This window comes from Enhydra lutris, unplaced genomic scaffold (genome assembly GCF_002288905.1).
Source record: "Enhydra lutris kenyoni isolate GAN:26980312 unplaced genomic scaffold, ASM228890v2 scaffoldscaffold5, whole genome shotgun sequence".
Lineage (NCBI taxonomy): Eukaryota > Metazoa > Chordata > Mammalia > Carnivora > Mustelidae > Enhydra > Enhydra lutris.
The window spans coordinates 40257915-40285330 of NW_019154089.1; the positions used below are offsets into that span (position 1 = coordinate 40257915).

General features: G+C 41.9%; 1 protein-coding gene and 1 pseudogene across 1 annotated transcript in view; both read right to left on the reverse strand.

Moving 5' to 3' along the window:
* LOC111141135 (integrin subunit alpha 2) overlaps positions 1-23338 on the reverse strand; it is a 106630-nt gene extending 83292 nt beyond the window's left edge. The window contains exon 1 of the mRNA XM_022493481.1: positions 23162-23338. Coding sequence (XP_022349189.1) covers positions 23162-23219 — 58 coding nt within the window. The 5' untranslated portion in view covers positions 23220-23338. The remainder of the gene's footprint in view (positions 1-23161) is intronic.
* Positions 23339-25423: 2085 nt separating this feature from the next.
* Positions 25424-25837, reverse strand: LOC111140769 (annotated as a pseudogene).
* Between the last annotated feature and the right edge of the window lie 1579 nt (positions 25838-27416).

Sequence of the window (27416 nt, forward strand, 5' to 3'; positions counted from 1 at the left end):
TAATTATCTGAAGTATCTGTATTATTTCGTGTCTCTCTCTGCCTACTAAGACCTAAACTCCTTGCGAGCTCAGATTTTATTCCTTTCATTCACTCTTATTTTCTTAGCATCTAGTATAGTTCATTTGTTGAATGAAATGAATTTTTAATTAATATATGTTCTTCAAAGATAATGTGGAACATAGAGAATTTAGGGGAAGAAAGGCCACTCATAGTCATGTCATTTTAATGCAAGTGCAGGGAGTTTGGATGTATTTCCCTCCAACATTTTTTCCTCTTATTTAAACCATAAACCTTATCATACTATTTCTTAGTGTTCATGCCCACCCACCTATTTCAGAATCATTCTGACTCATTTGATCCTCCATGAAACCTTGTGAAAAAGCAAAATGTAGCTATTATTACCAGGGTGTATCTAAGGACATTAGATACCATTCTTGTTGTTCAGTGTCACACAATTGGTGGCTAAGCTCTGAGTCTGGGTCTGGCTCATTTCCTCAACCTTACTGTCCAAAACTTCCTTCATAAATGGTCTGTTAGTTTCCTCACAAAATATGTCATTTTCCCTTATCATTCCTCATTCCATGGATCCTAAATATCTTCTTTCCTGCTAATTCAATCCTCCCGTCAAGACCATGCCTCTTTTGATAAACCTGGATAATCTCAATTCACTACACTTATTTCTCTTCAAATATATATTTACAACTCACTATGTCATCATTTCACACTTAGCCTATGATAGCTAAATCATTTATGTTAAGTTTATAAATATATATATTTATATATATATTTATAAATATATATATTTAAAAATATATATATATTTATGAAATCTTTAAATATATATTTAAAAAGATTTTATTCATTCATTGACAGGGAGAGAGAGGGAGCATAAGCAGGGGAAAAGGCAGAGGGAGAGGGAGAATCAGACTCCCCACTGAGCTGGGAATCTGACATAGGGCTCTATCCCAGGCCCTGGAGATCGTGACCTGAGCTGAAGGCAGATGCTTCACCATCTGAGCCACCCAGGTGCCCCTAGCTTATGTAAATTTAATGTAAGTATTCTATCTAATTCACTGTCTATTCTTCTTTACAGTCCCACTGTGTATGAAAATACCTTTCTATATCTGTTCTTATAACTTAACTGGATAGTATCGATAATAACGGCCATTTTTGGTTCATTGTGTTCCCTTCCACCAGGCCCATATGTCTGTACCCACTAATAAATGGCTCATTGGGAACATATTCATCTAGTTCTTTTGTGCCAGACATTTTCTAGTTCCTGGGGATATAGCAATGAATAAAACAGACAAGATCCCTCTGTCTTTGAGCTTCTTTCTGGTAATTTGAGTAAAAAACAAATAATTATTCATAATGGGATGAGTATTAAATTTCAGAGAACTACATTCTATCTAAGTTTGAAGGCTTCACAGGAGAGGTGGCAATTAATCTGGACCTTGGAGGATGAGCTGAAATTCATGACATAAAGAGGAAGGCAGAGGTCATTCCAGGCACAAGGAACATCCTGCTCGGCAGTACAGAGATGTGAAAGAGAAGAGTATGGGATAAAAAAAACTGGCACCAAAAGTCATAGGTTGTTTCCTTAATTTATACATTTCCAGTTCTATGTTAGATGCAGTGAGTTTCAAGGTGACTTGAGCTTTGCCCTGCCAGGGACTATCATTACCCAAAGTACAAATCTTCCCTCCTTGTCCTTATGTGAATGCCTATGAATGCAATAATAGTGCAGCAAACTCAAAGTATTTATCAAAGGTGACTTCACTGTGCATTTATCAACAGTAATGAAGTCCTAGTATTCCAGCGAATCTCACTAAAACTTATTGCAAATATAAACACTATATCCCTTGAAAATCTAACTTATTTCCTTTATGTTCACAGTCCTCGTTGATTATAACCTGGCTTATTGCCATTTTAACATTCATAGGCAAACCAAATAGAGAAGCACACCTTGACTACTGTAGAATTCATTTTTCTTCTCTTCATTTAAAAAATTTTTTAAGAACTACCTGCCCTGAGAATTCCTGCCCATCTCTGAAATAAGTGTTTGAGAAGCCTTAGTAATTTGAGAACTAGTTTCAGAAAACATGAAATTCATTCTCCCACTTCATTCTGGAACCCAATTTTAAGTTATAAGATAATTAAAAAGATAAATACATGTTTGGGGATTAGATTAGTTAACCCAGTTTTGTTCTCAAAATGCAGTGAAGCTTAGATAAGAAAAAACATCTTTTGAAAACCAGAGCAGAAATAAATGTATAAAGCAAAATAGGTCATTCTATATTCAACAACAAAAGTTTTTTCAGAGGAAGTCTATTGATGTCCAAAATATCATTGTAAGAGATTAACGGCACATATTTGTAGTAAGAGATGGCAAAAGGAGGGTCTAACTTGTGCAGTCGGTGCAAAATTTGAACATGTCTACATATATTGAAGGGCTGTGGGGCAGGCTTTTCATGAAAGGATTCATTTGCAAAAAAGTGCAGGGAAATATAAGGGAAGAAATTCATGAGGAGAAGAGACTCAAGGCCAAAAGCAAAAGGTAGATTAGGGAAGAGTGTGGTGTTTTTAACTAGGGTACTCAGGTTGCACTCTGGCCCATTCCTCCAGATGTATGCTGGCATTTTACAGGGGAAATATCTCTGTTAACTAGTAAACAAAAACAAACGAACTCTTCCAGTGATAAAATAAATAAGTCCTGAAGATGTTATGTACAGCATGGTGAGTACAGTTAAAAACACTGTATTGCATATTTGACAGCTGCTAAGAAAGTAAATCTTGAAAATTCTTATAATAAGAAAAAACTCTGTAATTATCTGTGGTGATGGTTATGAACTAGACTTATTGTGGAGATCATTTCACAATACATATATACAGAACCATATGTTGTACACCTCAAAGTAATATATATGTCAATTACATCTCAATAAAAGATAAAATCTAAATTAATCACATACAGATAGATATAGATCTATAAACTTGTCCTCCTCAGAAGCTGCAGAGGGTTGGCAAGAGCAGGGGCAGCGAGCCAAGCACTGCAGAGGCAGCAGGAAGGTCACCAAGCCACAGGGGAACACTCTTAGGGGACAGCAATGATTCCCAGGAAAACTGTGCTTAAGAGTCCAGAAGAAACACTCTCATCTATATTAGGGTGGTGTGGTCTGTCCTGGGGCAAAATTTCTCTCCATCTGTGGAGAGAAATTTCCAAGTGTGGTCTGTCCTGGGGCAAAATTTCTCTCCATCTGTGGGTCTATAAGCCTTGAAAACAAGTTGTCTGCTTCTAAAATATAGTGGTGTGACAGGTATGTGACAGACATTTCCATTTCAAAAGGGAGAAATGAGAAGGAATGAAGGGTCACAGGTACCAAGAAAGTTTAACCCAGCAGGTCAAATTTCATTAGGTTTCAAGGCCCGAGAATCATACCCTGCTACTCAAGGCTCTGTCGCTTGGGCCCACAACAGCTCTACTGGCCTCTGCTTCTCTGTCCCTTTCAGTCCCAGGTGGCAGCATTTCTGCTGAAACAACATTCCTAAAAGCTTGGAGGTCTCCTGTGTGCATCACGGGGTTCTAAGCCATTATACAAGAGAGCTCTCCACAGACCTTTCTTGGCTAACTCCACCTCTATCCCTGGCCTCTGCCAAGATGGTTGAGAGGATCCATGGATCACATGCCTAATCTGTTCTGCAAAACGTTCCAACCACACCCTTGGCCTTTTCTTCAGAGCAACACTTTCTTAACAACGAGTCTCCTAATATTAGCTTTTGTTTCTGTCATCTGGATAGACTGAGAGTTTCTCATATCATTAAGTATTGTTCTGTTTTGTTGAACAGTTCCTTTCTCAATTTTCTCCCTTTCGTCTTGCACTTTACTACATTCAGCAAGGAAAAAGTGGGCCGCACCTTCAACATTTTGGTGGGGAATCTCCTCAGCCAAGCTTCTATGTTCACTGCTTGAAAGCTTTGCTTTCCACACAACCTCAGGGCACAATTAGCCCAAATTTCCTGCCATGATATAACAAGGATTACCTTCCCTCCAGTTCCCAAAAGCGTGTGCCTCATTTCCTTCTTGAGAACTTCACCAGAAGCAGCTTCAACTTTCATGTTTCTACGAATGGTCTCCACAAGGGAATCTTCAAAGACCCTCTATCCAAATAAGGTAGTATACACAGATTTTGGGGGCAAGGATGTAGACATATCTTTTGGGGGGCACCATTCAACTTCATAAAATGGGTATGCCAAGAATGTTAAGATCTTGACTGCTGTTTACCTCGGCCGTTTCTCAGGGTGATGTTTACAGTGGGCAGCCTTGATGGATGAGGTAAGATCTCCCTCCAGGACAAAGAACAGGCTTGCTGACTTCTTGCTGTAAAACAGCAGGTTCCTATCTTGTGATGCAGCCTAGTGTGGGTGCAGGAGTCCATTTGAATCCCTTTACATAGTCCCCAGGAGACTTCATGGAGAAGCAAAGGGGTTCCTGACATAAACACGCTCGTGTGCATGCTGCTTGTTGTGCGGTTATAAAGTCCTTTGTCTCTGACACAGAAATCCCGTGTCGTCTGTCAGCATCAGTGAAACAATAACATGCTAATGTATTAACTTGTATTAACATAGGACACAATCAAATAGTAGACCTGACAGAGTGGAGAGCAAAAACTCCACAGTCAGAAGATGGAGATTGAATGACAATGAAAATGGGTAACTCCTGGGAGTTCAGAGAGCTCTTGGGAGAGCATTGTATTTTCCTATAGGGTGGAATAAGAATTTGAAGGAGACTTATCTCAATTTTAAGAAGCAGAGAGACTCTGGTTGACATCTGGGTAATAACCCCCTGCTTCATGGTTCATGTCTACCTTTAAAGAAAAACCCAATGTATGCATGTATCATTTATTTAACAATTACTCTGTGTTCCTATTAAAGAAATATGTGCATCATTTCCATGGTCAGAGATAAATCCATTAATATATTATTAATATATTGTTAATATATTTAATTAATATTAATATACATTATTAATATATTATTATTAAGTTAATATTGTTATTAATATATTATTAAGGCTACAGAGGTGTTATGTATCCCTCCAAATTCCTCTGTTGAAACCCTAAGTCCTAATGGGACTGCATTTAAAGCTATGGCCTTTAAGGAGGTAATTAAGGTAAAAAGAGGCCATAAGGGTAGGACCCTAATCTGATAGGTCTGGTATCCATATAAGAAGAGGAAAAGTACCAGAAAGTTCTCTCCCCATGTGATTACTGAGGTAAGGCCGTGTGAGAACACAACAAAAAGACAGCAGCCCACAAGAAAGATTGGTCTCACCACAAACCAACACTGATGGCCCCTTGGTCTTGGATGACCAATCTCCAGAACTATATATAACAGAAAATAAATTTCTGTTGTTAAAGCCACCCAGTCTATGATATTTTGTTAAGGGTAGCCCCAGCAGATTAAGACAGGGGAAAATCAGGTTATATCAGAAAATTTTAATTTACTATTCTGAGTTTCAAAGATAATTCTGCCAATCCATATATGTGCATATATAAATACAGGAGAGTTATATATAATTACACTTACGTCATTTAAAGTTCATATTTTGTGTGGAAAAAAGATCCAAGTTTTTTCTTGACAGAGTAACTGCATCAAGTCTTGGGCTGCTGTGACACGTAGTTGGATCATTTTGAGGTTCTTTCACATTTTTTGATCTTGCAAGGCAATGAACATCTCCAAATTCTCCTTAAATTCATGTATGACTTAGTGCCTCCTGATAACTCAATAGATTCTATTTTATTTTGTTTTTTCATAAAGATGCCATCTGGCAGACTCACGGTCTCCTAGTGGCCAAGAGGACTGGGAATACCCACTCATCAATTCCCTTCCTATTTTCACACTTCATTCCTAAATTCCTTCTGCGTGAAAGGAGAAATTCTCCTTCTCTCTCTCTCTCACTCTCTCTCTCTCATTCTCTCTCTCACAGAATAGCATTTTTGTGCATTTAGCAAGTCAATGCCTGCTAAATAACTTGCTCAGTAACAAGATATGCCTTATATTCTGAGGCAACGTATGGAAGGAACAGACATAACTGAAGTGAATATTTCCTCTATTAAATCTCTGTTCACAGGCTGCTTCTCTATAAACTTTGGCTCTGGTCTTCCCCTACCATTCACGCTTCTTCTGACTCCCCTGATACTTGCCATTCACATCTCTCACTGTGGCGTACTGACGTGAAACGTTACTCCACTGTTCTTCATGTGAGTTCTTCCTGGAGAGCTATGCCATCACTCCCTCCCCTGCTTGTCTGATCTCACCTCCTGCCCTATCCCCTTATCCCACTCAGCTGGACTCTGGCTCTTCCTTAAATACACTCTGACCTCCGGCCTTCTGCATTCGGGCCCTCGAACATGGAATATTCTTTTCCCAGAAAGCGTCACCTTCACTCTTGTTGCCCTTCTGTTTGCATCAAACACCGGTCCATCAGGGCTGTCTTTCCTCACTATCTGTGGTGGTCAGGGGGCTCCCAGTGAACCCCATCTCTTGTTATTCTTGCCTTTGTGTGATCCTCTCCCCTGTGACTTCAAACCAAAAGACCTGAAGATTCAAAACATAGAATCGAAGTCTACAATAGATCACTTCTGTGATTATCTTACGTAAGACTGTAATTTCTGTCTTGCTAGCAGATGCCCTCTCTCTCTGTGTCTTTGAGGAAGCAAGGAGGTCCACAGGGCAAGGAACTCAGGGCAGCCTTCAGTGGGAGCCAGAGAGGAACTAAGGTCCTCCGTCCAACAGCCCTGGAGAAAATCAGTCCCGCCAACAATCAAAGTGAGCAGAAGTCAGCAGAAGAGCTGAGCATTCAGATGAGGCCCCAGCTCTGGCCCATACCTTGAGTGCAGCCTTAAGAGACACCCTGGCATAGAGGACTCTAGTGAAGCCAGGCCCAAATTCCCAACCCACAGAAACTGTAAGATAATAAGTGTCTATTATTTTAAGTCATTGTCTGTGTGTTAATTTGTTATGTAGTCATAGATAACTAATACATAAACCCATGTAAGATGATACCTGCCCATTTCCCACCCACTGTCTAGCATTTTCTATCTCCCTTACTCTGCTGTGTTTTGAATAATGCATCACTACCTCACAAGTTATACATCTATCTCTTCTCTGTCTGCCTCCCTCATTAGAATCTCTACAGGGAGATCTAAGTTTTGTTGGAATTGAACCTTCTACAATTTGGGGCAGAGTGACCCTTTAAGGAAAGAAAATTACAAAACTGTGAAATAAATTTCAGGTATTAAATACTTAATTAGGATGAGAAAAGCAATCCTAGCAAATTATATATTTTTAAAAGCTAAAAAATCTGAAAAAACAATATACATACTATTGATCGCCTAATACACTTCTGTAATATCCTTTTCCTACAGTTTCTTGCCTCTATACCTTTTAATCACCTCTTCACTTGACCATTTATAAAATTCTAAGAGGTATTCAATATTTTTTGACATGGTAAGTTGAACCTTAAGAAATGTTTATTATTTAGAGTTAAGAGAAGTTCCTTTCATTTTCATAACTCCTATTTGTAATGTCATGTGAATGTTTAGGACTGTTTTTCAATATCATACATGAGCTATAATATTTTAAGTTCCCTCAAGTTTTCTTTACAGGGATTAATCCAGAAAATCTTTCAGTTGGTGACCTTTCTCAACCAGTTTGTTGTTGACATCTTTGTTGAATATGGTAGGGTGCAAAAGAGACAGTTACCTCAACTTTTGCATGTCAGGTTGTGCAAACACTTGGGAAGGGGCCTGAAGAGTGAGGGTCCTTGAAACTTAAGCTTCTCTTGTTTCATGGTTAATCTGTCTTTGTCCCTAAGACTAGGGAATCGGCCTATTGGACTTACTGCTGTCCCCAGCATTCAGAAGAGTGCCCAGCTCATGGTTGTGGATCAATAATAATCAACTGAATTGACAAAGATTGTTTCACCTTCCTACCTAACAATAACATATAAGGGAAAATCAGTATCTAACAATAACATATAATGCGAGGTCAATAAAGACCGGTTTAGTTAATAAATATGAGTTCTGGACTGGTTCAAAGGAAAATGCTTGACTGCAGACTACTGAGAAGATACAGACAGATGGAGGCAAAGTTAGATTAGTAAACATGGATACATACATAGACATATGGATGTACAGACATATATACAGACAAATATACAGACACATTTTATTTTCTATTTAGAATTTTAGATAACATTTAACTTCATTTTTTACCTAGCTATAGGTGAACCCCCAAAAAGATGGATTATTTGTGGGGGAAATATACCAGTGTTAGAAGTATAAGGATTTTTTTTTTTAACTGAAAAATCTACATACTGGGCAAGACCAACAGTATCTCATGGTGCCTAAGAGCTTAGGGTTTGAATAGCTCTGTGACCTTGGGCAAATTCCTCATCCTTTGCCACCACTTTTTCACCTGTGAAATAGATATAACACACAAATCTGCCTCATTGTGATCAGACAATGTGTTTTAAACTCCCAACCCAGTGCCTAGCAAATGATGAGCACTTAGTAAAGACACCTGCTTTTGTTTGTTTTGTTTTTCTGGTTTTGTTTTGTTTTCACTATTAATATCCTTGTACGTTACACAGGCTAGCACAGTTTTTGTGACGTTTACCAAGCATACCACTTTTGACCCCACCTTCACCTCTACCATGAAAAGCATATTCTCAATGATTTTCTGTATAAGTTTCTGAGAACTGGTGTGTAATGAGTGGGAGGATGACACATTGCTGCATTTTGCTGAGGCATACCCTAAGTATACCACGAAAGCCAAGAAAACATTATCAGTTGGTGGATCCTTCAGGAAGTCACACAATCAGGAAGTGGGGTCACTCAGATCCTGACTTTAAACTTTGAACACAGACTTCAAACTCCAAAGTGTAGCTAATCATTACTTAGAATATTTATGACAATGACAAATGGTCATAGGTCACATAAGATCATTTGAACACATACACAACCACAGGAAGTCATTTTCAATGGCATTGTCTTCATGCTAAAAGGATGAAAATGCAGGAATAATGTAGAAAGCCCTCTCCTGCTCTTAAAAAAAAAAAAAACACACACACACACACAAAGCAAGTAAATTTAGAAATTATAGGCCCTCTAGAAATGACCATATATTGTATATAGACTTAAGCTGTATGATGGCTGGCTTATAGCTATAGTGCTTTTAAAACAAAAAAGGTAGTGCAAAATCCAAAAGCATAAGATGACCTTTACAACGGCTTTTGGACTATAGTGGCATAATGTTTTCCTGCCTTCATTAAGAAAAATACAATTTTTCTTTAAGTGACTTTGTTTTCAGTGTTTAATTTTATATTCAGTAAGGATCTAGGTGCTACCCTTTTCCTCCAGAGGTGATGTTAAAAATGAAAAGCAGAGCTTCTGAGGGTCTACCCTGAATCTTCCTCTTCCCCCAGGGTCTGACACAGCTGCTGTTGGATAGGACTACATAAAGGTTCCTTAAACAGATCTCTTCAATAAATTAATGATGGTAAAAATAGATGAAAACCAAGTATATGGATTTTTTATTTTTTAAAAAATATTTTATTTATTTATTTGACAGAGAGAGAGACACACAGCGAGAGAGGGAACACAGGCAGGGGGAGTGGGAGAGAAAAGAAGCAGACTCCCTGCTGAGCCGGGAGCCCAATGTGGGACTCCATTCCTGGATCCCAGGATCATGACCTCAGCTGAAGGTGGAGGCTTAATGACTGAGCCATCCAGGCGCCCCAAGTATATAGATTTTTTTAAAAAATAACATCATAAATGCTTTTCCAGTTTGCAAAATACTTTGCTATTCATAATCCCCCTTGGTCTTCCCATTGACCCAGAAAGGTAGGGAACAGCTCTCCTGTGACACGCAAAGTCACCCTGTAAAGTGGTATTTCGTTTATTCCCCAGGGCTAGAGCTCTTTCCACAAGGCCATGAACAATACAGGCGCCTAATACTGGCACACTTTGTTGTATTGTACTTCACTTTACTGACCTTTATTTGTCTTTTCTACCAACTGAAGGACTGTGGCAACCCTGTGTCTGGCAAGTCTATTGGTCACATTTTTTTCCAACAGCATTTGCTCACTTCATGTCTGTGTGTCATATTTTGGTAACTCTTGCCCTATTTCAAACTTTTCCATTATTATTATATTTGTTATGGTGATCTGTGATCAGTGATTATGACTTGCTGAAAGCTCAGAGGATGATGAGGACTTTTTAGCCATAAAGTATTTGAAAATTAAGGTATGTACTGTTGGGGGACATAATGCTATCATACACTTAACAGATGACAGTATAGCCTCAACATAACTTTTTTTTTTAAATATTTTATTTATTTGACAGAGAGAAATCACAACTAGGCAGAGAAGCAGGCAGAGAGAGAGGAGGAAGCAGGCTACCCGCTGAGCAGAGAGCCCGATGCGGGGCTCGATCCCAGGACCCTGGGATCATGACCTGAGCCGAAGGCAGAGGCTTTAACCCACTGAGCCACCCAGGTGCCCCTCAACATAACTTGTGTACACACTGGGAAACCAAAAATTACTTAACTCACTTTACTGTAATATTTGCTTTATTGTGGTGGTCTAGAACTGAAGTCCCATTATCTCTGAGGTACATCTGTACGTGTTTGTTCAGTGTAGCGGTTCTCAGCTGGGAGAATTTTGTTCCTCGGCGGCATTTTGCAATGTCTGGACATATTTTCAGTTGCTGCACTGGGGGGGTGGGGGGGGTGTTTACTAGCGTTTAGTCGGTGAAGGCCAGTGACGCTCTTCAACATCCTACAGCGAGCGCAGAGGACAGCCCCTCCACCCGCCCCCGCCTGCCCCGCAGGAATTATCTGGCCCTAATGTCAATAATGCCCATCTTGAGCAACTCTGATGTAAACAACGAACTGTCTTGTAAGCACGCTTAAGTTGATTAAATTACTGTGGTGGTTTTAAAATCTGTCTGGGAATTACTTCACACTCTTCCCATCAAGAGAGTAAGTCTCCTCCCTCAGAATCTAGGCAAGACTTTACGACTACTTTGATGAACACAGGCAGTTGCATGATTTTTGAGTCTATGTTAGAAACGGCCTGCAGTTTCTGCCAGTTTGGGGAGGAGGAAACACACGCCTTTGGATTCCTGAGTCATCCCGCAGGAAGTCAGGCTATCAGAGGGTGCCATGATGGTGAGGCCACCTGATAGGGCCACACAAAGAGAGCTGCCCACCCTCTGACAGTGACCACATAAGAAACCTCAGGCTAGAACTGCCCAGTCAAGCTATTCCCAAATAGCTTTCAAGAAACCATGAGAGATATCAAAGGACGGTTGTCATTTTAAGCCACTAAGTTTTAGGGTGAGGGCTTACGTGGCAAAAGCTAAAAAGAACAATCTCCAAATTCGGTTACTCGAAGTCAAGTGCTCTGGCAGACAGAATGTCCCCTCTCTCCCCCTAAACAGGTCTGACCCATGGAAGCATGGAAATCTTAACTAGAGGTCTGCCACCCCCCAGGTGAAATGAATTATAATGAGTCTATGGGAAATAGGTCACCAAAGGGGGTTTGTCAAAGAAATTCTGAAGAGCATTTTGAAATGATGGACAGCACACTGCACGTTGGAGTTTTGGGCTTTAGTCATTTCAAAAACTGATTATTATAAAACTGAGGCATTTACTAGATGATCTCTTGATGTTCTTCTAGGACTAAATTCCAGAATATCTTAATCTCCACATATTTTCCTAAAGATAGACAGTCTTAAATTATAACTCAAAAAGTACACCCTAATGAATATAAAGAATGAGGATTTAAAATAAATATGAAGGATCACTTTACATCTACCAAACTACAAAAAGATAGAAAAGAAAAACTACAAAAGGTAAACGAAAACCCCATGTGGGTGAAATTTGCAAATTCACACATTACTGAGGCCTACACTGTTCAATATGCAACAAGAGCTACAAAACACACAGAATCTTTGACCCAGTAATGCCTCTGCTGGAGACTGTCCAAAAGGAAAAAGAAAGAAAAAGCTTCTTGCACAATGATATTTATAGACACATTATTTACAGTAGGGGAAAAAGCCCACAGGAAACAACTTAAATATCCAACAATGAAACAATAGTTAGCCATGATATGGCAGGATACGTTAACACAAATCTGCAGAGACAAAGCCCATATAGAAAAGTATGCACGGAAGATACCAAGTGAAAAAAAAGTATATATATATTTTTTACCATTTTCATATTTACGGTAAATATATCTATAAAAAGTTACTTTCATACTTATAAATATCAAAAGAGAAATACAAACGCTTTTTCTGTTAAGATGACTGTTTTAGTATGTGTCATTTTTCTAGAATATTAAATATTCTGCTTTAATGCTCCGAAACTATTAATCAAGTTAGTATTTCAAGAGACATATAAGCACCTTAAGTTATCTGAATTCTTGTTTTTTATTAATTTTTGTAAAGGTTTTATTTATTTATCTGTCAGAGAGAGAGAGACAGAGCACAAGCACAGGGAGTGGCAGGCAGAAGGAGAAGCAGGCTGTTCACTGAGCAAGGAGGCCAACTCAGGACTTGATTGCAGGAGCCCGGGATCATGACCTGAGCTGAAGGCAGACAATTAACTGACTAAGCCACCTAGGAGTCCTTAGCTTCAAGTTTATTTAAAAACATTTTTTTATCGATCATTTTTTTGAGCACTTACTATATGCCAGGGCCTGTGAATACTGTAATAAATAGGATTGAAGATGATTTTAGGGAATGTATTCAGTGGGAGAGAGAGTCCAGCTGAAGCTGAATTATGGGCGCTGCTTTATGAGAACAGAATAGGGACATGGGACAGTGCTTTGGGAACAAAAGGATGTCTGCACCGGGCTCGTGCTTTGCTTCATCTTGTTACTTGTTGATAGAGCTAGCCTAATTGGACATTTCAAGGCAAAGAGACATTCTAAAAGCTCTGCCAAAGAAGTGAAGAAAAAAAGACCAATGAAAGAAATATTTTAGCCAATTCAGATAAATCTGCACATAGAGGCTTTTTTTGCATATTCTAATTGGAAAGAACAATGAAGTTTTCAGCTTGGCCTTCGTTCAGAAAGTGCGTCCTCCCTCCATGCTACAGGAGCTGACATACATGTCTCCAACTGTCATCACTCAGTCACCAGAATTCAACTGGGCCACAGTGAAAAGGACATAGGCCCTATCTTCTCAGGGTTTGCAGTCGATGGGGGTGAGAGCTAAGTAAATGGCTTTTTTTTTTTTAAGATTTTTTTATTTATTTATTTGACAGAAAGAGATCACAAGTAGGCAGAGAGGTAGGCAGAGAGGGAGAGAGGAGGAAGCAGGCTCCCTGCTGAGCAGAGAGCCCGACGTGGGCCTTGATCCCAGGACCCTGAGATCATGACCTGAGCTGAAGGCAGAGGCTTTAACCCACTGAGCCACCCAGGTGCCCAGTAAATGGCTTTTTGAAGTAGAAAGTGACAAGGGCAAGGAACATGTGGAGAACACCTAAATTGGATTGGGGTTGAGGAAGTTTTCTGGGGTGCATGAGCCTCAATGAAATTGACACATAAATGACTGCAGAAGATGGACTGCGGGATGGAGAGTATTTAGAAATAGAGAGCATGGACAAAGGTGAGAGACTGTGGGACTGTACTCTCTCTCTCTCTCTTTTTTTTTTTAAGATTTTATTTATTTATTTGACAGAGAGAGAGAGAGATCACAAGTAGGCAGAGCAGCAGGCCGGGGCGGGGGGGTGGGGGGAATAGGCTCCCTGCTGAGCAGAGAGCCCGATGTGGGGCTCGATCCTAGGACCCTGAGATTATGACCTGGGCCGAGGAGGAGGCTTAACCCACTGAGCTACCCAGGAGTCCGGGACTGTACTCTTAATAGGGGTTAAGTTCATATCTCACTTAGACCATAACAAAAAAGTAATGATAAAATGATGCTCAATAATTTTGGGACAAAAATTAAATACTGTAATAATAAAGGGGTTTCTTAGTTACCATGTGCTCTGGTCTGAATGCTTGTGTTCCCCTTCCCCACCCCAACTTCCTATATTGAAATCCTAACGTCCCAAGATGATGGTGATAGGGAGTGGACTTTTGAGAGGTGGGCTTAGGCTTCATCCTCGTGAATGCGATTGATGCCTTATAAAAGAGGCTGCAGAGAGACTCCAGCCCCTTCCACCAGCTATGAACCAGGAGGAGGCCTCTTGCCAGAACGTGACCATGCTAGTGCCTCGATCTTGGATTTCCAGCCTCTAGAATCATGAGCAATAAATCTTTGTTGTTTATAAGTCACCCAGTCTGTGGTATTTCATTACAGCAATCCAGATGGACTAAGACACTATGACATTTACATAAATTATTTATTTAATCATCTCTCAATTTTTCCTTAAGGTCCTTTTATTCAGAGTATTACATTTTTTAGGCTGAAAAGTAAATAAAGATCCCGTATAAGTATCCCAGTTTCCAAGGTTAAGTTATTCTTTTTTTCCCCTCAACAATGTTAATAAGTACATAGAAAAACTAAGTCAATTGTTCTGAAAGATCTATTTACATGCCAGCATTTGGAATATGGCTTTGGACAGGTTATAAAATCCAAAAAGGGGGCGCCTGGGTGGCTCAGTGGGTTAAAGCCTCTGCCTTCGGCTCAGGTCATGACCTCAGGGTCCTGGGATCGAGCCCCGCATCGGGCTCTCTGCTCAGCAGGGAGCCTGCTTCTTCCCTCTCTCTCTGCCTGCCTCTCTGACTACTTGTGATCTCTCTCTATCAAATAAATAAATAAAATATTTTTTAAAAATCCAAAAGATGCAGTGTCCGTATTCTAACAAGCGCCCATGAAGCTATTTGGTTAAGGACCCGAAGGCAACTGGTAAACAGTTTGGAATAGAGTTATGTGACTGAGCTGACCAGAGGCCAGCTCGCATTCAGTCTGCATTCTTACACAGTATCCATGGGCATGAGATCAGGCGTGCACAAAGACAAACAAAGGCCACCTTCAAATGAATGAGAGGGAATGACAACTGCCAACGTTCAAGGCATCCGTGGGCGCTCGAGCTTTGCTCATGCTTTTCAAAACACAATGAAATCATCTCTTACGCTAACAATACAGTGTCCATCACTGCTTTATTTCTGTGGCTCTGTTTAAACATTAACCTCATTTTTATACAGAAAGCCTTTCAGTGATCAGGAGTTATGTATGGCTTCTGTAGTAAAAACTGTCTCTAGTCACTTTCAACTACTAAAAGGAAGAACTGTACTTAATCTTTCAGAATGCAGAATAATAACGTGGGAGCCTTCACTGATAAAATTGCACAGTTGCCGTGAACTGTTTGGACAACTCTTTCAAAGGAAGAACAATATATTTGAAAACTATTAACAGTCCCAGTACCTGAAAACATTAGCAAAATATGCAGTTCAAGTTTATACTGGTTAGTAAACGTAATTTATATGTACAAGTGTCAGCAGGCACAGACTGGAAAAAAAATACTTGAATATAAGCCCTTTGAACTAATTATAACGTTAACAAAATTAAGAAATTGATGTTGATTTCTTTTCTAATTCTTATGATTAAATGAAAATGTTTTAAAACACTTTGAAAACACCACTGAGTCACACAGAATAAAAGGCTTTAACATTTCACTAACAGAACCTTTCAAAGCCAACTCTAATTCTCTGGGTTCTATGGGACTATGATTTCTGAAAAGATGACTTTGAGAATTTTATTAAACAGGATAGAAATAAAGAACTAAAAGCTTAACTGGAGAAACTTACCTATAACTCTAAAAAAACAACTTTTGTTTTTTAGGAAATCTGACTAAAGCACAGATATTAATTCTGCAACCAGAATATGAACCCTGTTATATATTACGCACCCCCAAAACAATGCAAAGTTTATTAATTACAGCTATTTTAGCGTGGCAAGTCTGTTCTGAAAGAGAAATATTTACAAGGGCTCCCTCATCAATCTAAGCGGCCACACTGGAGGGTGGGGGGGTGCCCACTCCCACGGCGGGGCTATCTCTCTCTGCGCTCCTCAAAGTCATCAACTTTGTCTCTTCAGCTCATGTCTTCTCCATGTCAGACCCCAGAACCCACTCTGCCTTCCCTCCTATGGTCATCTGTGGCTTCAAAGCTGTTGTCAGAGCTACTACTCTGGCACCCCTATGATTCTTGCCCCCCCCACCACCACGTTCTTTATGACGACCCCTTTGCCATGGACATCAGCACTCCTCCTGTGCTGCCGTCTCTACCCCATTAGGGACTCCTGCCATATATACAGATGCCTCAGTGCAGTTCTCAAAAATCACAAGTACACCATGTAATAACATAAGTAAAAGAGGTAAAAAAAAAAAATCTCATTACAATAATTTTTATGCATGTTTGTAGGTTTGTTTATACAAGTCTCTCCCATCCTGTCCCTCTACCACTCCCTCTCCTCTTTTACTACCTAACTTCCGGATTCTGCCCGCATTTCCTCACAGTGACTGACTCCTCAGCCCACTCCACTCCGCCTTCTTCTGCTTTTCACCCCGTGGAGAATGCCCTTGTCAACGCTGTCCGACATTTTTGACTTCCGTGAAGAAGCTGATCCTACTGACCAACTCTTCCCTCTCAAAATATTTGTGTGGCGCCCTACTTCCTGCCATCTTCTTTCTTCTTACTACTCCCTCTGCTCCTGTCACCCTGGTGTCTCCCCTTCCTCACCTTACTCTCTCAGGTAATCCCTCATGTGGTGGCCAAAGCTGTCTTCCGGTCTCTGCCTGACTCTTCAATGGCACATCTTTAATGACTCTAGTTGCCTCTGACTCCTAAATCTCTATCTCCTGTGTTCTCTCTCCTACTTCTAAATCCTGCTCTGTATATAACTATCTACCTACTAGACATGTGCACCTGGATGTCTCAAACAACCCATCAAGGTGAACTGATGATCTTTTTCATCTAAGTTGCCTTTTTCCCTTGCCTCCCCCTGTCTCAGTCAGTAGCAGCTCACTGAGTTGTCTACAGCCAAAACCTAGGCCTCAGTCTTGTCTTCTCCCTCACTTGCTGCCACCATAGTAAATCCTTCACCAAATCCTGTCCATTCTCCCTAACTACTTTTCAAATCTGTCTTCTGTGATCTTTCTCTGCTGCTACTGTTTTAGCACCATCATCTCCCGATTGTGTACTAACCTACAACCAAGACCAGAACCAGTTTTCCTAAGTGCTTTTGGTGCCTTCGGTCTGGCCTCCATTCAGTCTAGCATCCTCCCTGCCTCCAGAGTGATCTACCTAAGAAGCCAATCTGATATGTCACTCCCCTGCTTAAGACCCTTCAAAACCTTCCTATTGTCCTCAAAAATCCATGCTTACCACAGTTTACAAGGCCATTTAGGGTCAGGTGCCCACTAACTCTCACCTTCTCAACCTTTCACCCTCTGTGAAAACCTTGAGCAGTGTGTTCTGGATATAACGACCTTCTCCTTCCCTATGCGAGCATCTAAAACATCTGGTCCAGGAACTAGGAGACTTGGGTCCCATTCCTGGTTATGTTACTCTTTGTCTTATATTATTATCACTGACAGCCATTGTAAAGGGTGAGAACTGGGGTTCTCTGACCTCTGAGGTCCTTCACAGTAGATGTGAATTGTAAAGATTCTTTCCTGTCCCCACAAAGGCTTGTCATGAGGCTTGACACTTAAATGCATCACAGTGACATTTCTGAACCATCCTCTGAGCTCAATCTTAAGTTCTGTACCACCCATTTAGCAATTAATTATATGTAACCAAATGATATCTATTATGTTATAGAAATTTATGTTACATATCTCTGTTACAAGCATAGACAACAAGACAATATGATGAAAACAACGTAACCAAGTTTTAAATTATATGGACATTTTCTTTAGGCACAACAGGACGGCTCCGAACTTCAATAATTCAGAAACTCAAAGACAGTATCAAGGACCTGCTTTCTGTCTTTCCCTTGGGCCAGTACAGGCTTTACCCTCAAGCTAGCCAATGTCATGGCTGTTAGATGGCTGCAGCTGTCCCAAGCTTCACTAGACCTGACAGTATATTTCTTAGCAGTGTCTCTCCTAAGAATGAAAAATTCTTTCCCAAAAGTCTCCAAGCATATCTGCCTCCATATCTCATTGCAATCACATGCCCATGTCTAAAGCAGACACTGGAGAGAAGCATGAGACCCAGGAATGGCCCAGTGCAAACCCCCTTGAAGTCCCCCGCTCTCCTAGCTGCACTGGGTAGGAGACAGTCTCATAACTGCACTTCTGTCAAGAAGGAGGATGGCAGGGCCTGAAATGGGTTAGGTCCCTCCCAGGGGCTGAGACAATGTTCTTCCCTCAGGTTTGGACTTGTTTCCAAATAGACTATAAACTCTCTGGACCATGTTTCAAGTTTCCTATGGCTGGTCCGAGCACACCGCCTCCCATGAAACAGTCACGCATAAAAATATGTTCAAATGCTAGTTTTATGGAATTCACCACAGCCAGATGAACAAAGAACCTGTGGGTCATCTGAAGGGCATCATAGGAATCATGTCCTCATACAGAATCTCTTGTTATTTCAGGGTTCGTGGTATTAAGAGTCTTCTCTTTAGAGAGACATTCTTCTGCGTATTCAGGTAAATCATTAGTCACCATAACAAATGAAAACAACAACAACAACAAAACAAAACACCTACAAAAACCCTCCTATCTTTGACTTGCCCTTTTACAATGACAGCATTCTGTGGTTCTTTCTCTTTGATGCTGTGCTGAACAGGTCAGTAACATCCCAAGCTAGTCAAGGCTGATGGTCCAGACCAAAGCTTTGACCTCAGTGGGAACATTCACATGACATCAGGATGATATTTTTTGGTCCCCCCCAATGTTTTCCCCCATTCTTCCTGAAATACTTTATTTTTGACATACTGCCTTGAATGTGTATCTTTATTTTGCTGAATGTCTAAAATTCCACGATCAGAAGCTCATCTCTTTACACTCACAGGCTTCTCCCTTTTACTAGGCCCACGGCTATTAGCACACTGAGACAGGAACAGTCATCACCCACTGCAGAGGGGAATTCATTTGAACTGACGCGTTCACTGATTCTTGGTGTTGAAACCTACCTGTCTTGGTGGTCGTCTCACAACAAGGTGGTACAGGCAATACTGGAATTTTAATCTGTTAGGAAAGATGAGGTACAGCCCTAATATTTAAGCAATTACTTTGATATCTGGCTGTACGTCAGAAATGTATGAATAGTTATTCTTAAATACTGATCCTGAGCCCCAGTGCATGAATTTAAAGCAAACAGAGGCTCACGAACCAGGGCTTAAGAGAGCAAAGCATAGTCATAGTTGGGCCGGGATAGCTGGAGAGCCATGGGGTGGGGAGTTACTTTGTAAGATGGTGATTTTCAGCTATGGGGTGCTAAGGATAAGAGGGTGGAGGCAGTGTAGGGTCAGTACCAGAAATGAGAGATGACCTTGAACTTCCCTTTTAGTCATAAAAGAAAAACCTTCCCTACTTTATAATTCTGCTTGGGGTTGTCTTGGGACAATGGTGAGTTGCAAAGGGATAAAAGGAAAACGGAAAAAGCATCAAGGCAGTGAAGGCAAATGGAATAGTCTGGAAAATAACATAAAATATGGTCTAATCAGGTGCAGTCAGAACACAGGTGTGTATAGGTGTGTCTATAAGGCTCTGGGGCATGGGTGTCATGTCCGTGCCTGTGCGCAGTGTGTACTAGCATTACGTGTGTGCGTGAGGAGTACAGCAGAGAAAAGCTGGAACTGGCAGGCCAGCCGGCAGCCAGAGGGCAAAGGACTTTTTAGGCCAGGCCAAGAAATCTGGACTTCACTCAGACAGGAGAGCCACCACATGTTTGAACCAGGGGTTGACTGGATACAAATAAGTGTTTAGAAAGATAATGCTGGTGACCACGAGAAGAATGGGTCATAGGGATAAGAGATGAAAACAGGAAAGCCAGTTTACAATTGTCCAGACACAATGAAGGAAAGGGCCTGAACTGGGTGGTGGCAGAAGTTGTGTAAGGCGGAGAGGGCGGACAGAACTTGGAGATGGGCTTGAGGTTGAATCAAGGGAGAAGATTCCTGCGTTTCGTTTGCATGCGAGTGCTGCTGCTGGTTTACAAGAGTAGACAATACAGGAGAGAATTCTGGAGGGCAGGTGTTGACTTTGGTTGAGGACATGCATTGAGTCCATGCTTGTTTGACATCTGGGTGGAGATGCGGGCAGATGGAAAGACTGATCCGGAACCAGAAGAGGAGTCTGGCTGTGGATCCTGACTCGAGTGGGGAACTGGCCCAGAGAGAACTGGGAGAAGGAAGACAAGACACAGGATGGAAGTCTAAACACCAAGGAATGGGCCAAACAGATGAGCCTGTGACGGAGAGGAAGGAAGAGCTTCCGGGAAAACAGGAGAAAAACAGGGAGAAGAGAAGACAGAGGTAGCGTGTGTTTCAGGAGGACAGAGCTCCCAAATTACATATTAAAAGAAGGATTTACTTATTCTGAGAGAAATTAGAATACTTACAGCTTGAGGGGAATGAGGGAGAGGTTCTGAAGGTATTTCATAAAGAGGGGGTGACTCTGGGGTAGGGTCCCGGAGACAGGGTGAGATGAGGATTATCTGTGGTCTGGCAGCACACTGGAGAAAGTGTCACTGTGCACTTTAAAATTACATTTTCCTGGGCACCTGGGTGGCTCAGTGGGTTAAGCCTTGGCTTAACCTTAACCTGACCTTTGGCTCAGGTCATGATCTCAGGGTCCTGGGATGGAGCCCCGCATTGCATGGGGCTCTCTGCTCAGCAGGGGGCCTGCTTCTCCCTCCCCCTTTGCCTGCCTCTCTGCCTACCTGTGATCTCTCTCTCTCTGTCAAATAAATACATAAAATCTTAAAAAAATAAAATAAAATAAAATTACATTTTCCTTTCCCCTATGGACCTATTATGAATAGGTCCTAGATTTTGAATGATCTAGGCCCCTTATGGCATTTCTCTTCCATGCTTCATCTGCCAGTTACCATGTCAATGACTGCAAACACTTAAACCAAGGAGTGATCAACACAAGGTGATGAATAGGAAACTCAACATTGAGCACTGCTTTTTCTTAAATACCCCTGAGAAGGTTTACAGAAAGCAAATTTGACTCTAAGGGTTAAAATGAGATTTGTGGGTTTTAAGTTTCTACAGTGGTTGCCATGTTTGCTGGAGAGGATGTGAGATCTATAAACACACATACATACACATATGCTTTTTACATTCTCATTTTTGGTATATATTTACATTACCCAGTTGCACATGTATATAGTCTACAAACACCTATAAAAGCATGTGTATAGTAATGATGAATACTCAAAAGCTTTACATACCTACGGTAATATCAAAAAATGTCAGCTATCACTGACCTAGAGATTTAAGTATTCATGTTAATTTGGGATATTCACGGTATCAAAAAATGATGTTGCTTCCCTAGAAACCTGGATTGATCTCACACATGACCAAGCCTGTTTATGATCATCTTGAATTAAGAGAAAACCTGTTTCTTGAGTATGCAAATAACTGGAAGAGAAGAAAGGAAGAAATGTTAAAAAATCATCTGTACAGATGTCATTTTTAATCACCTCTGCCTGGTTTGTCCTTATTAACTACCTCCAGGTTAGAAATCTCTATCCCTGACTTCATGCCTTGCAGCAACACATTCCGCTGAAGTATTTCTCACTGCTCTTTAAAAAACAAGCCTCAAAGATAAGAAAATGATGTTATGTTTCCATAGCTTCTGTTAATAATGGGTAATTACAGAGAGATGAAAAGCTTGGATTTAAACGTCTGTTAGTTCTTGGGAAGGTTGTGGTGTTCCAGGGACTGCTTTACAATGTGAATCCAACTTGACCTGAAACCACTAGATTAGGGTTGATGGTCCCTCAGAACACTCTTTGGGTACCAGCACACAATATCCACAAAGCACCTGACAAAGAGTTAGACAGAAAACCTAACTATGCCTGGTTTCTGCTGTGGGTGGGGGATAGCGGTACTCCCTGTCTGTTGTCTCTGACTGGAAGAAAATGCTACAGGGTTATCTGGATTAGGCTTTTTCCATAATAAAGAATACCCTGGCTAAATGCCTCAAAGGAGGATAAGAAATATTTGTATGTATTAGGAAATGTTCATATTCTTTGTAAAAACACTTGAAAACCAGAGACCATTCTTTTGTTTTGGTAGTTTTTCAAACTACAAAATACAAGTGACCCGCTTCCTCCCAGTAAACTACAGTCCTTACAGTAAGCACACAGTAGGCTCTGGAAAGGTCTGGAGAAGGTACACTAGATGGATGGGGTCGCCCAACTTGGTGCAAAAGGCGGTGGGTGGGCTCACTCTCACCACCCTGCCCTTGGCGCTCCGGATTTAGTTAATTCTCTTGTTGGCAGCCGCTAAGATCAAGAAAGTAAAAAGAACTTTTCCTGGCCTAAGTTTATATTAAGTTGAACAGAAACGTTACAACAATTAGAGGAAGGCAGAAGGGAAGGAAGAATTCCCCTCTGCCAAGTACTTAAGAAGCGCTGGGTTAGAAACATCCGTGCTGCAGCCTGAAGACATGGGAGCATAATTCACACCCTCGGTTTGAAAAACAAGCATTTCGGGCTCCCAGTCTCCTACAAAGCCACCAGGCATCGCGCGAGCTGGTGCATGCTGCCTCCCAGAGACGCTTTCCCGGGACCCAAGAACCCTGTGGGGCGCGTCGCCGGCGGCACCTGCTGTCTAAGCCGGTCTGCAGGGCTCTCCATCTTCAGGACACCCCTTAGTCTCCACTCCCTCTGTGCATTTGAGTGCGTGCGCGTGTGTCTAAAACCAAAGCGCGCAGGGAGCTGACTTTGAAGGGTGCTTCACAAACAGGGTGAGACATGCCTTATGGGGACACCAGGCGGGGGAGAGAGGGAATGGGGAGTCTCTCTCTATCCAGCTCCGGGTGGCTGGGAGCCTGGGTCCACGTGGAATCCGAGCAGATGGGCGCGCTGCCTGCGCCTTCGTCCCGCAAAACTCCTCCCTCTTCCCCTGGGGACCCGAGCAGGTTCCCCCCGGCCGCTGATGGAGAGCGAACTCCTCGCTTACCTTGACTGAGCACTAACACCAGCCGCAACGGCGCGCCCCCTGTCCGTCCTGGCCGCATTCTGACCCTACCGGAGACAGTAGCTGCTCTGGGTTTGCAGAGGGACTCCGCAAAACGCACTCCAGAAGCTGTCCTAAGAGCTTCTCTCGCCCTCCGGGCTGAGGGCAAGGAAAAGTTGCCTGGCAGCTTTTGGGACTCCAAGGCCCGCCCCAGCCCGCCCCTCGGCGGCGGCGGCGGCGGCGGCGGCGGCGGCGGCGGCGGCGGCTGCTGCAAACACCGGATCTGCCCGGCCCGGCCCCGCCCCACCTAGGCCAGTCCCTGCGGCCCCGCGGGCACCTGCGCTCCACCACACCCCCTGCAAACCGCACCTTAACTTCCCCGCGCGGTCCCGCCCTGGCCCCGGGGATCCAGGAGGCAGCGGCCTTGGAGTCCGCGCGCTTGGCCCTTTTCCTAACCCGCACCGGACTGGCCCCGCACATCCGACGGGCGGGAGCCGGCCTGCCACTACCCCGCCCCTGACGGGCTGCCACCCGCCCGCAGCCCCCGGAGAACCTTGGCCCTTCTGCAGCCCTTTGTGGCTCCAGGCTCCAGGCAGAGGTGGGAGGCAAGGGGGGCGGGGGCGAACCCAAAGCCACGCTTTTATGGGTGGCGCGGTGCGTGGCTTTCTCTGCTTTTCTCAAGTGGGTGGAGAAACGGACAAAAATAAGTGCAGAATGACCAGGTTAGGATCTAACTCGACGGGAAAGAAGATCTGCTCACAAGTTATGATTATCCGAGTTATATTTAAGCAAGACCTGTTGCAAGAGCAGTGTGTGTGTGTGTGTGTGTGTGTGTGTGTGTGTGTGTGATAAATCCTCATTCATTCCTTTCCTAAGCAGCTGATTTGATTACTAAGTTTAAGCGATTTACTTCAAAACACAGAGACGAGTGAGAACCCATATATGAACTTGTGACTCTTCCTTTGTCTGTAATACACCATGACCATTTTATTCCATTATTTTAGTCTCAGATCTGGAAAAAGGACGTTCTGTAACCATATCTGAGGTTTTTCTTAGGATATTAACTTTTCTTTAAATCTGATTTTTCCTCCAAAAGCTCACCCACAAATTCCCAGCACATTGTTGAAATGAGAATTCTTCCAGTGACCACTTTTGTGAAATGATCAAATGTCTTAATAAATTAAACTTAAGGAATATTAGACTAATCATTATTATTATGACCATCCCAAATCCTCATGGAGCAGCTAGTATGACCACTGTGGAGTATATGGGATACCGCCACTCAGAAGTGAAGTGGTTCAGGGTGGAAGGACTAATTAGTTGGTAAAAATCAAAGGCTCTCCTTTACCATAGCTGGGGCTGGAATCTTAAAGCACTAAATTGGTATTCATCAGGTGTTACTGCTTTTCATCATGACTATAAACTCCATACCTTTGAATTCAAAATGTATTGCTCCTGGTTCCTTCCTGTTTTCTTATCTGTCACTTACTCATTCTACTTACTAATCCTGACAAACACTTGAAGGCATTTTTTTTCTGACCTGTTCATGGTTCTCACCTGCTTACTAAGACTCCAGACATTACCTGAGAGCTCTTAGGTGGCTGTTCACTAAACCTGACACCAACCTTGCCTCTCCTCACAGACTTCTTGCAGGAGGAAGTCAGCCAGGTTTCAGGGAGATGAATATCTGTCTGTTTCCTTCTGACTCACTGAAATGTGAGTAAGTGTTTGGAACGTACCCTTGTTTGGGAGGCAGTATAGTTCCCTTCATCTGAGACAGGAATCTGTGCTTTGTCTCTGGGTGCTGGAGAGGAAAATGCACCCTTTTTTTGCTTTTGTGCTCCCAACTGGACAAATTAACATTATGCTGGCATGAGGTATAGAATAAATCAGGGGCTGTATTTTTCCAGAGCAGGCAAAAATTTTAAAGTTCAAGAAAAAGAGTCAACTCCTGCCCCACATTAATTTTAAAAGTATAAATGGTTCTCGAAGCAAAATAGTTTGAGAACTCATTCCTTACTCTTCCTAGGAGTTATTCTGCCTTGGTGTAACTGTGCTGGACACCACATTCTGAGGAAATAAGATTAAGGCAGGGCTTTTAAAACTCTTTGGTCTCGAGGGGCCCTTTACACTTAAAATTATTGAGAATCTCTCAGATGAATGGATAAAAAGAATGGTGAAATATTGTATATATTTTCTAACATTTCTGAAGCCCTTTATTGGGCCAACAAGGCTGGGAGCTGTCCCAGTCTGCAGTCTCCAGGTCTATGGTGCCTCTGCCTCTGTTCGTGACTGGGGCAGGTGGCCTCCTCCGTTGGTTTGCCCCTTCAGGTATCCCCAGCTCTCCTTGGAGTACTCCTGGGTCTTGGAGGGGGCCACTGAGAGAAAAAAATATCAGCATAATGATGCCTGAATTCCAGGACTTGCGGATGTGAGAGATAAACTTTGGAGAGACTGGGAGCCAAGGTATCTTCAGGCTGGTCTACTCACACATGTACTGGCTGAAGTGGTCCATGGCTGGGGGAGGGGGAGTGGACTATCCCCTCAAACTTCTGAAGGGCATTCTGGTTCTTGTCACTAGGTCCTAGCAGCTCCTGGTCATAACACCAGTTAGATGGTGCCCCCAGTCACACTGCCCTTGATGAGGAACTTCCTCAGTGACCATGCTCGGGGCACCATGGTCACTCAGCTCTGTGTGCAAGGACCAAGATGATGGAATATTATTCAGTCATAAAAAAAAAGGAAGTCTCGCCATTTGCAATGACATGGATGAATCTGGAGGACATGATGCTAAGTGAAATAAGCCAGGCAGAGACAGACAAATACTGTGTGATCTCACTTACATGTGGGATCTAAAAAAGCCAACTCATAGTACAGACACTAGATACCTAGACACTAGGTAATGATGGTTACCAGGCGCTGGAGGTTAGGAAAATGGGGAGATGTTGGTCAAAGGGCCCAAACTTTTAGTTATAAGATGAATAAATCCTGGATGTTTAGTGTACAGCATGGTGACTATAGTTAAGAATGTTGTATTGTATATTTGACATTTGCTAAGAGAGGTCTTAAGTGTTCTCACAACAAAAACAAAAAATGATAACTGTATGAAGTGATGGATATGTTAATTATCTTGATTGATAATCAGATCACAATGTATATGTATATCAAAACCTAATGATGTACACCTTACATATATACAAATTGTAATTGTCAATTATACCTTATTAAAGCAGGGAAAAAATGTGGAGGATCCCAAAGAAGTTTTGTTTTTGATTATTTCTACCCCTGTTTATCATGTAAGAAACTAAAATAGATACATTTTCTAATATTTATATATTAATTCAGCAATAAGGCTTTTATGAGTTAACATAAATAACATATTTTACAAAGAATAGCTATATTTCCCTAAATAAAGAAAATCATGAGAATGGCATTGTCTTACAATTTTGCAAATCTTTTTAATGTCTGACTTAAAAAAACTTGATTTCTCATATCTGCTCCTGCATCTAATCTGTTGTGATAGGTAGTTTCAGTGAAATATTAATTTGGAATTAATCTGGCATCACACAGATGTAGTTAAAAACAGGACATAATTGTGGATATTCCTGATACTGCCCCCAAACTCAAAAAGTGGTAGTTTCTTAAAGACTAGTTCCAGTGTGGAACCTGAAACCACATCAATAAACTTTCCTACCCTAGTGTTGATTTGTAACCTCAGGAGTTCCTGGGGTTGAAATCTGAAACTGGCCTCCATACATGGAAGGCAAGGAGGGATAAGAGAAAGAGGTAGACCTCTTTCGATTAGGGGGTTGCAGTTTTAGTAAGCAAGGGAACGTACGTGCTAGGTTTGTCTGGCGTGGCTACAAGATGAGTGAATTTCCACCCAGCTGCCAGAATCTCGTTTGTGTAGAGCCCTTAACAGGCAGGGTTCAGTCATATATACAGTTCAGATAGTCTCAGTAACACAGTACTTTCTCAAAGCTGTGTCCCTGAACTGGCTCCTAGTGTAGGAACAGTAGGCAGAGCCTATATTTCAAGGACAGGGGAGGGGTTAAGGAGCCTCCAATTATCTGGGTCCAACTTGCAGATCAACCAGCAATCCCATCCTCCTGATGACCTTCTTCAACAAGTTGTGCATTAAAATTCTTTGGTCAATTGAGCACTTTGAATAGATATTTTACCCATGCAAAGTTTTGTCCCATCATATATTGGTCATTTGGAAAACATTGGTTCACTGAGTTATGCAGATTTTCTAATT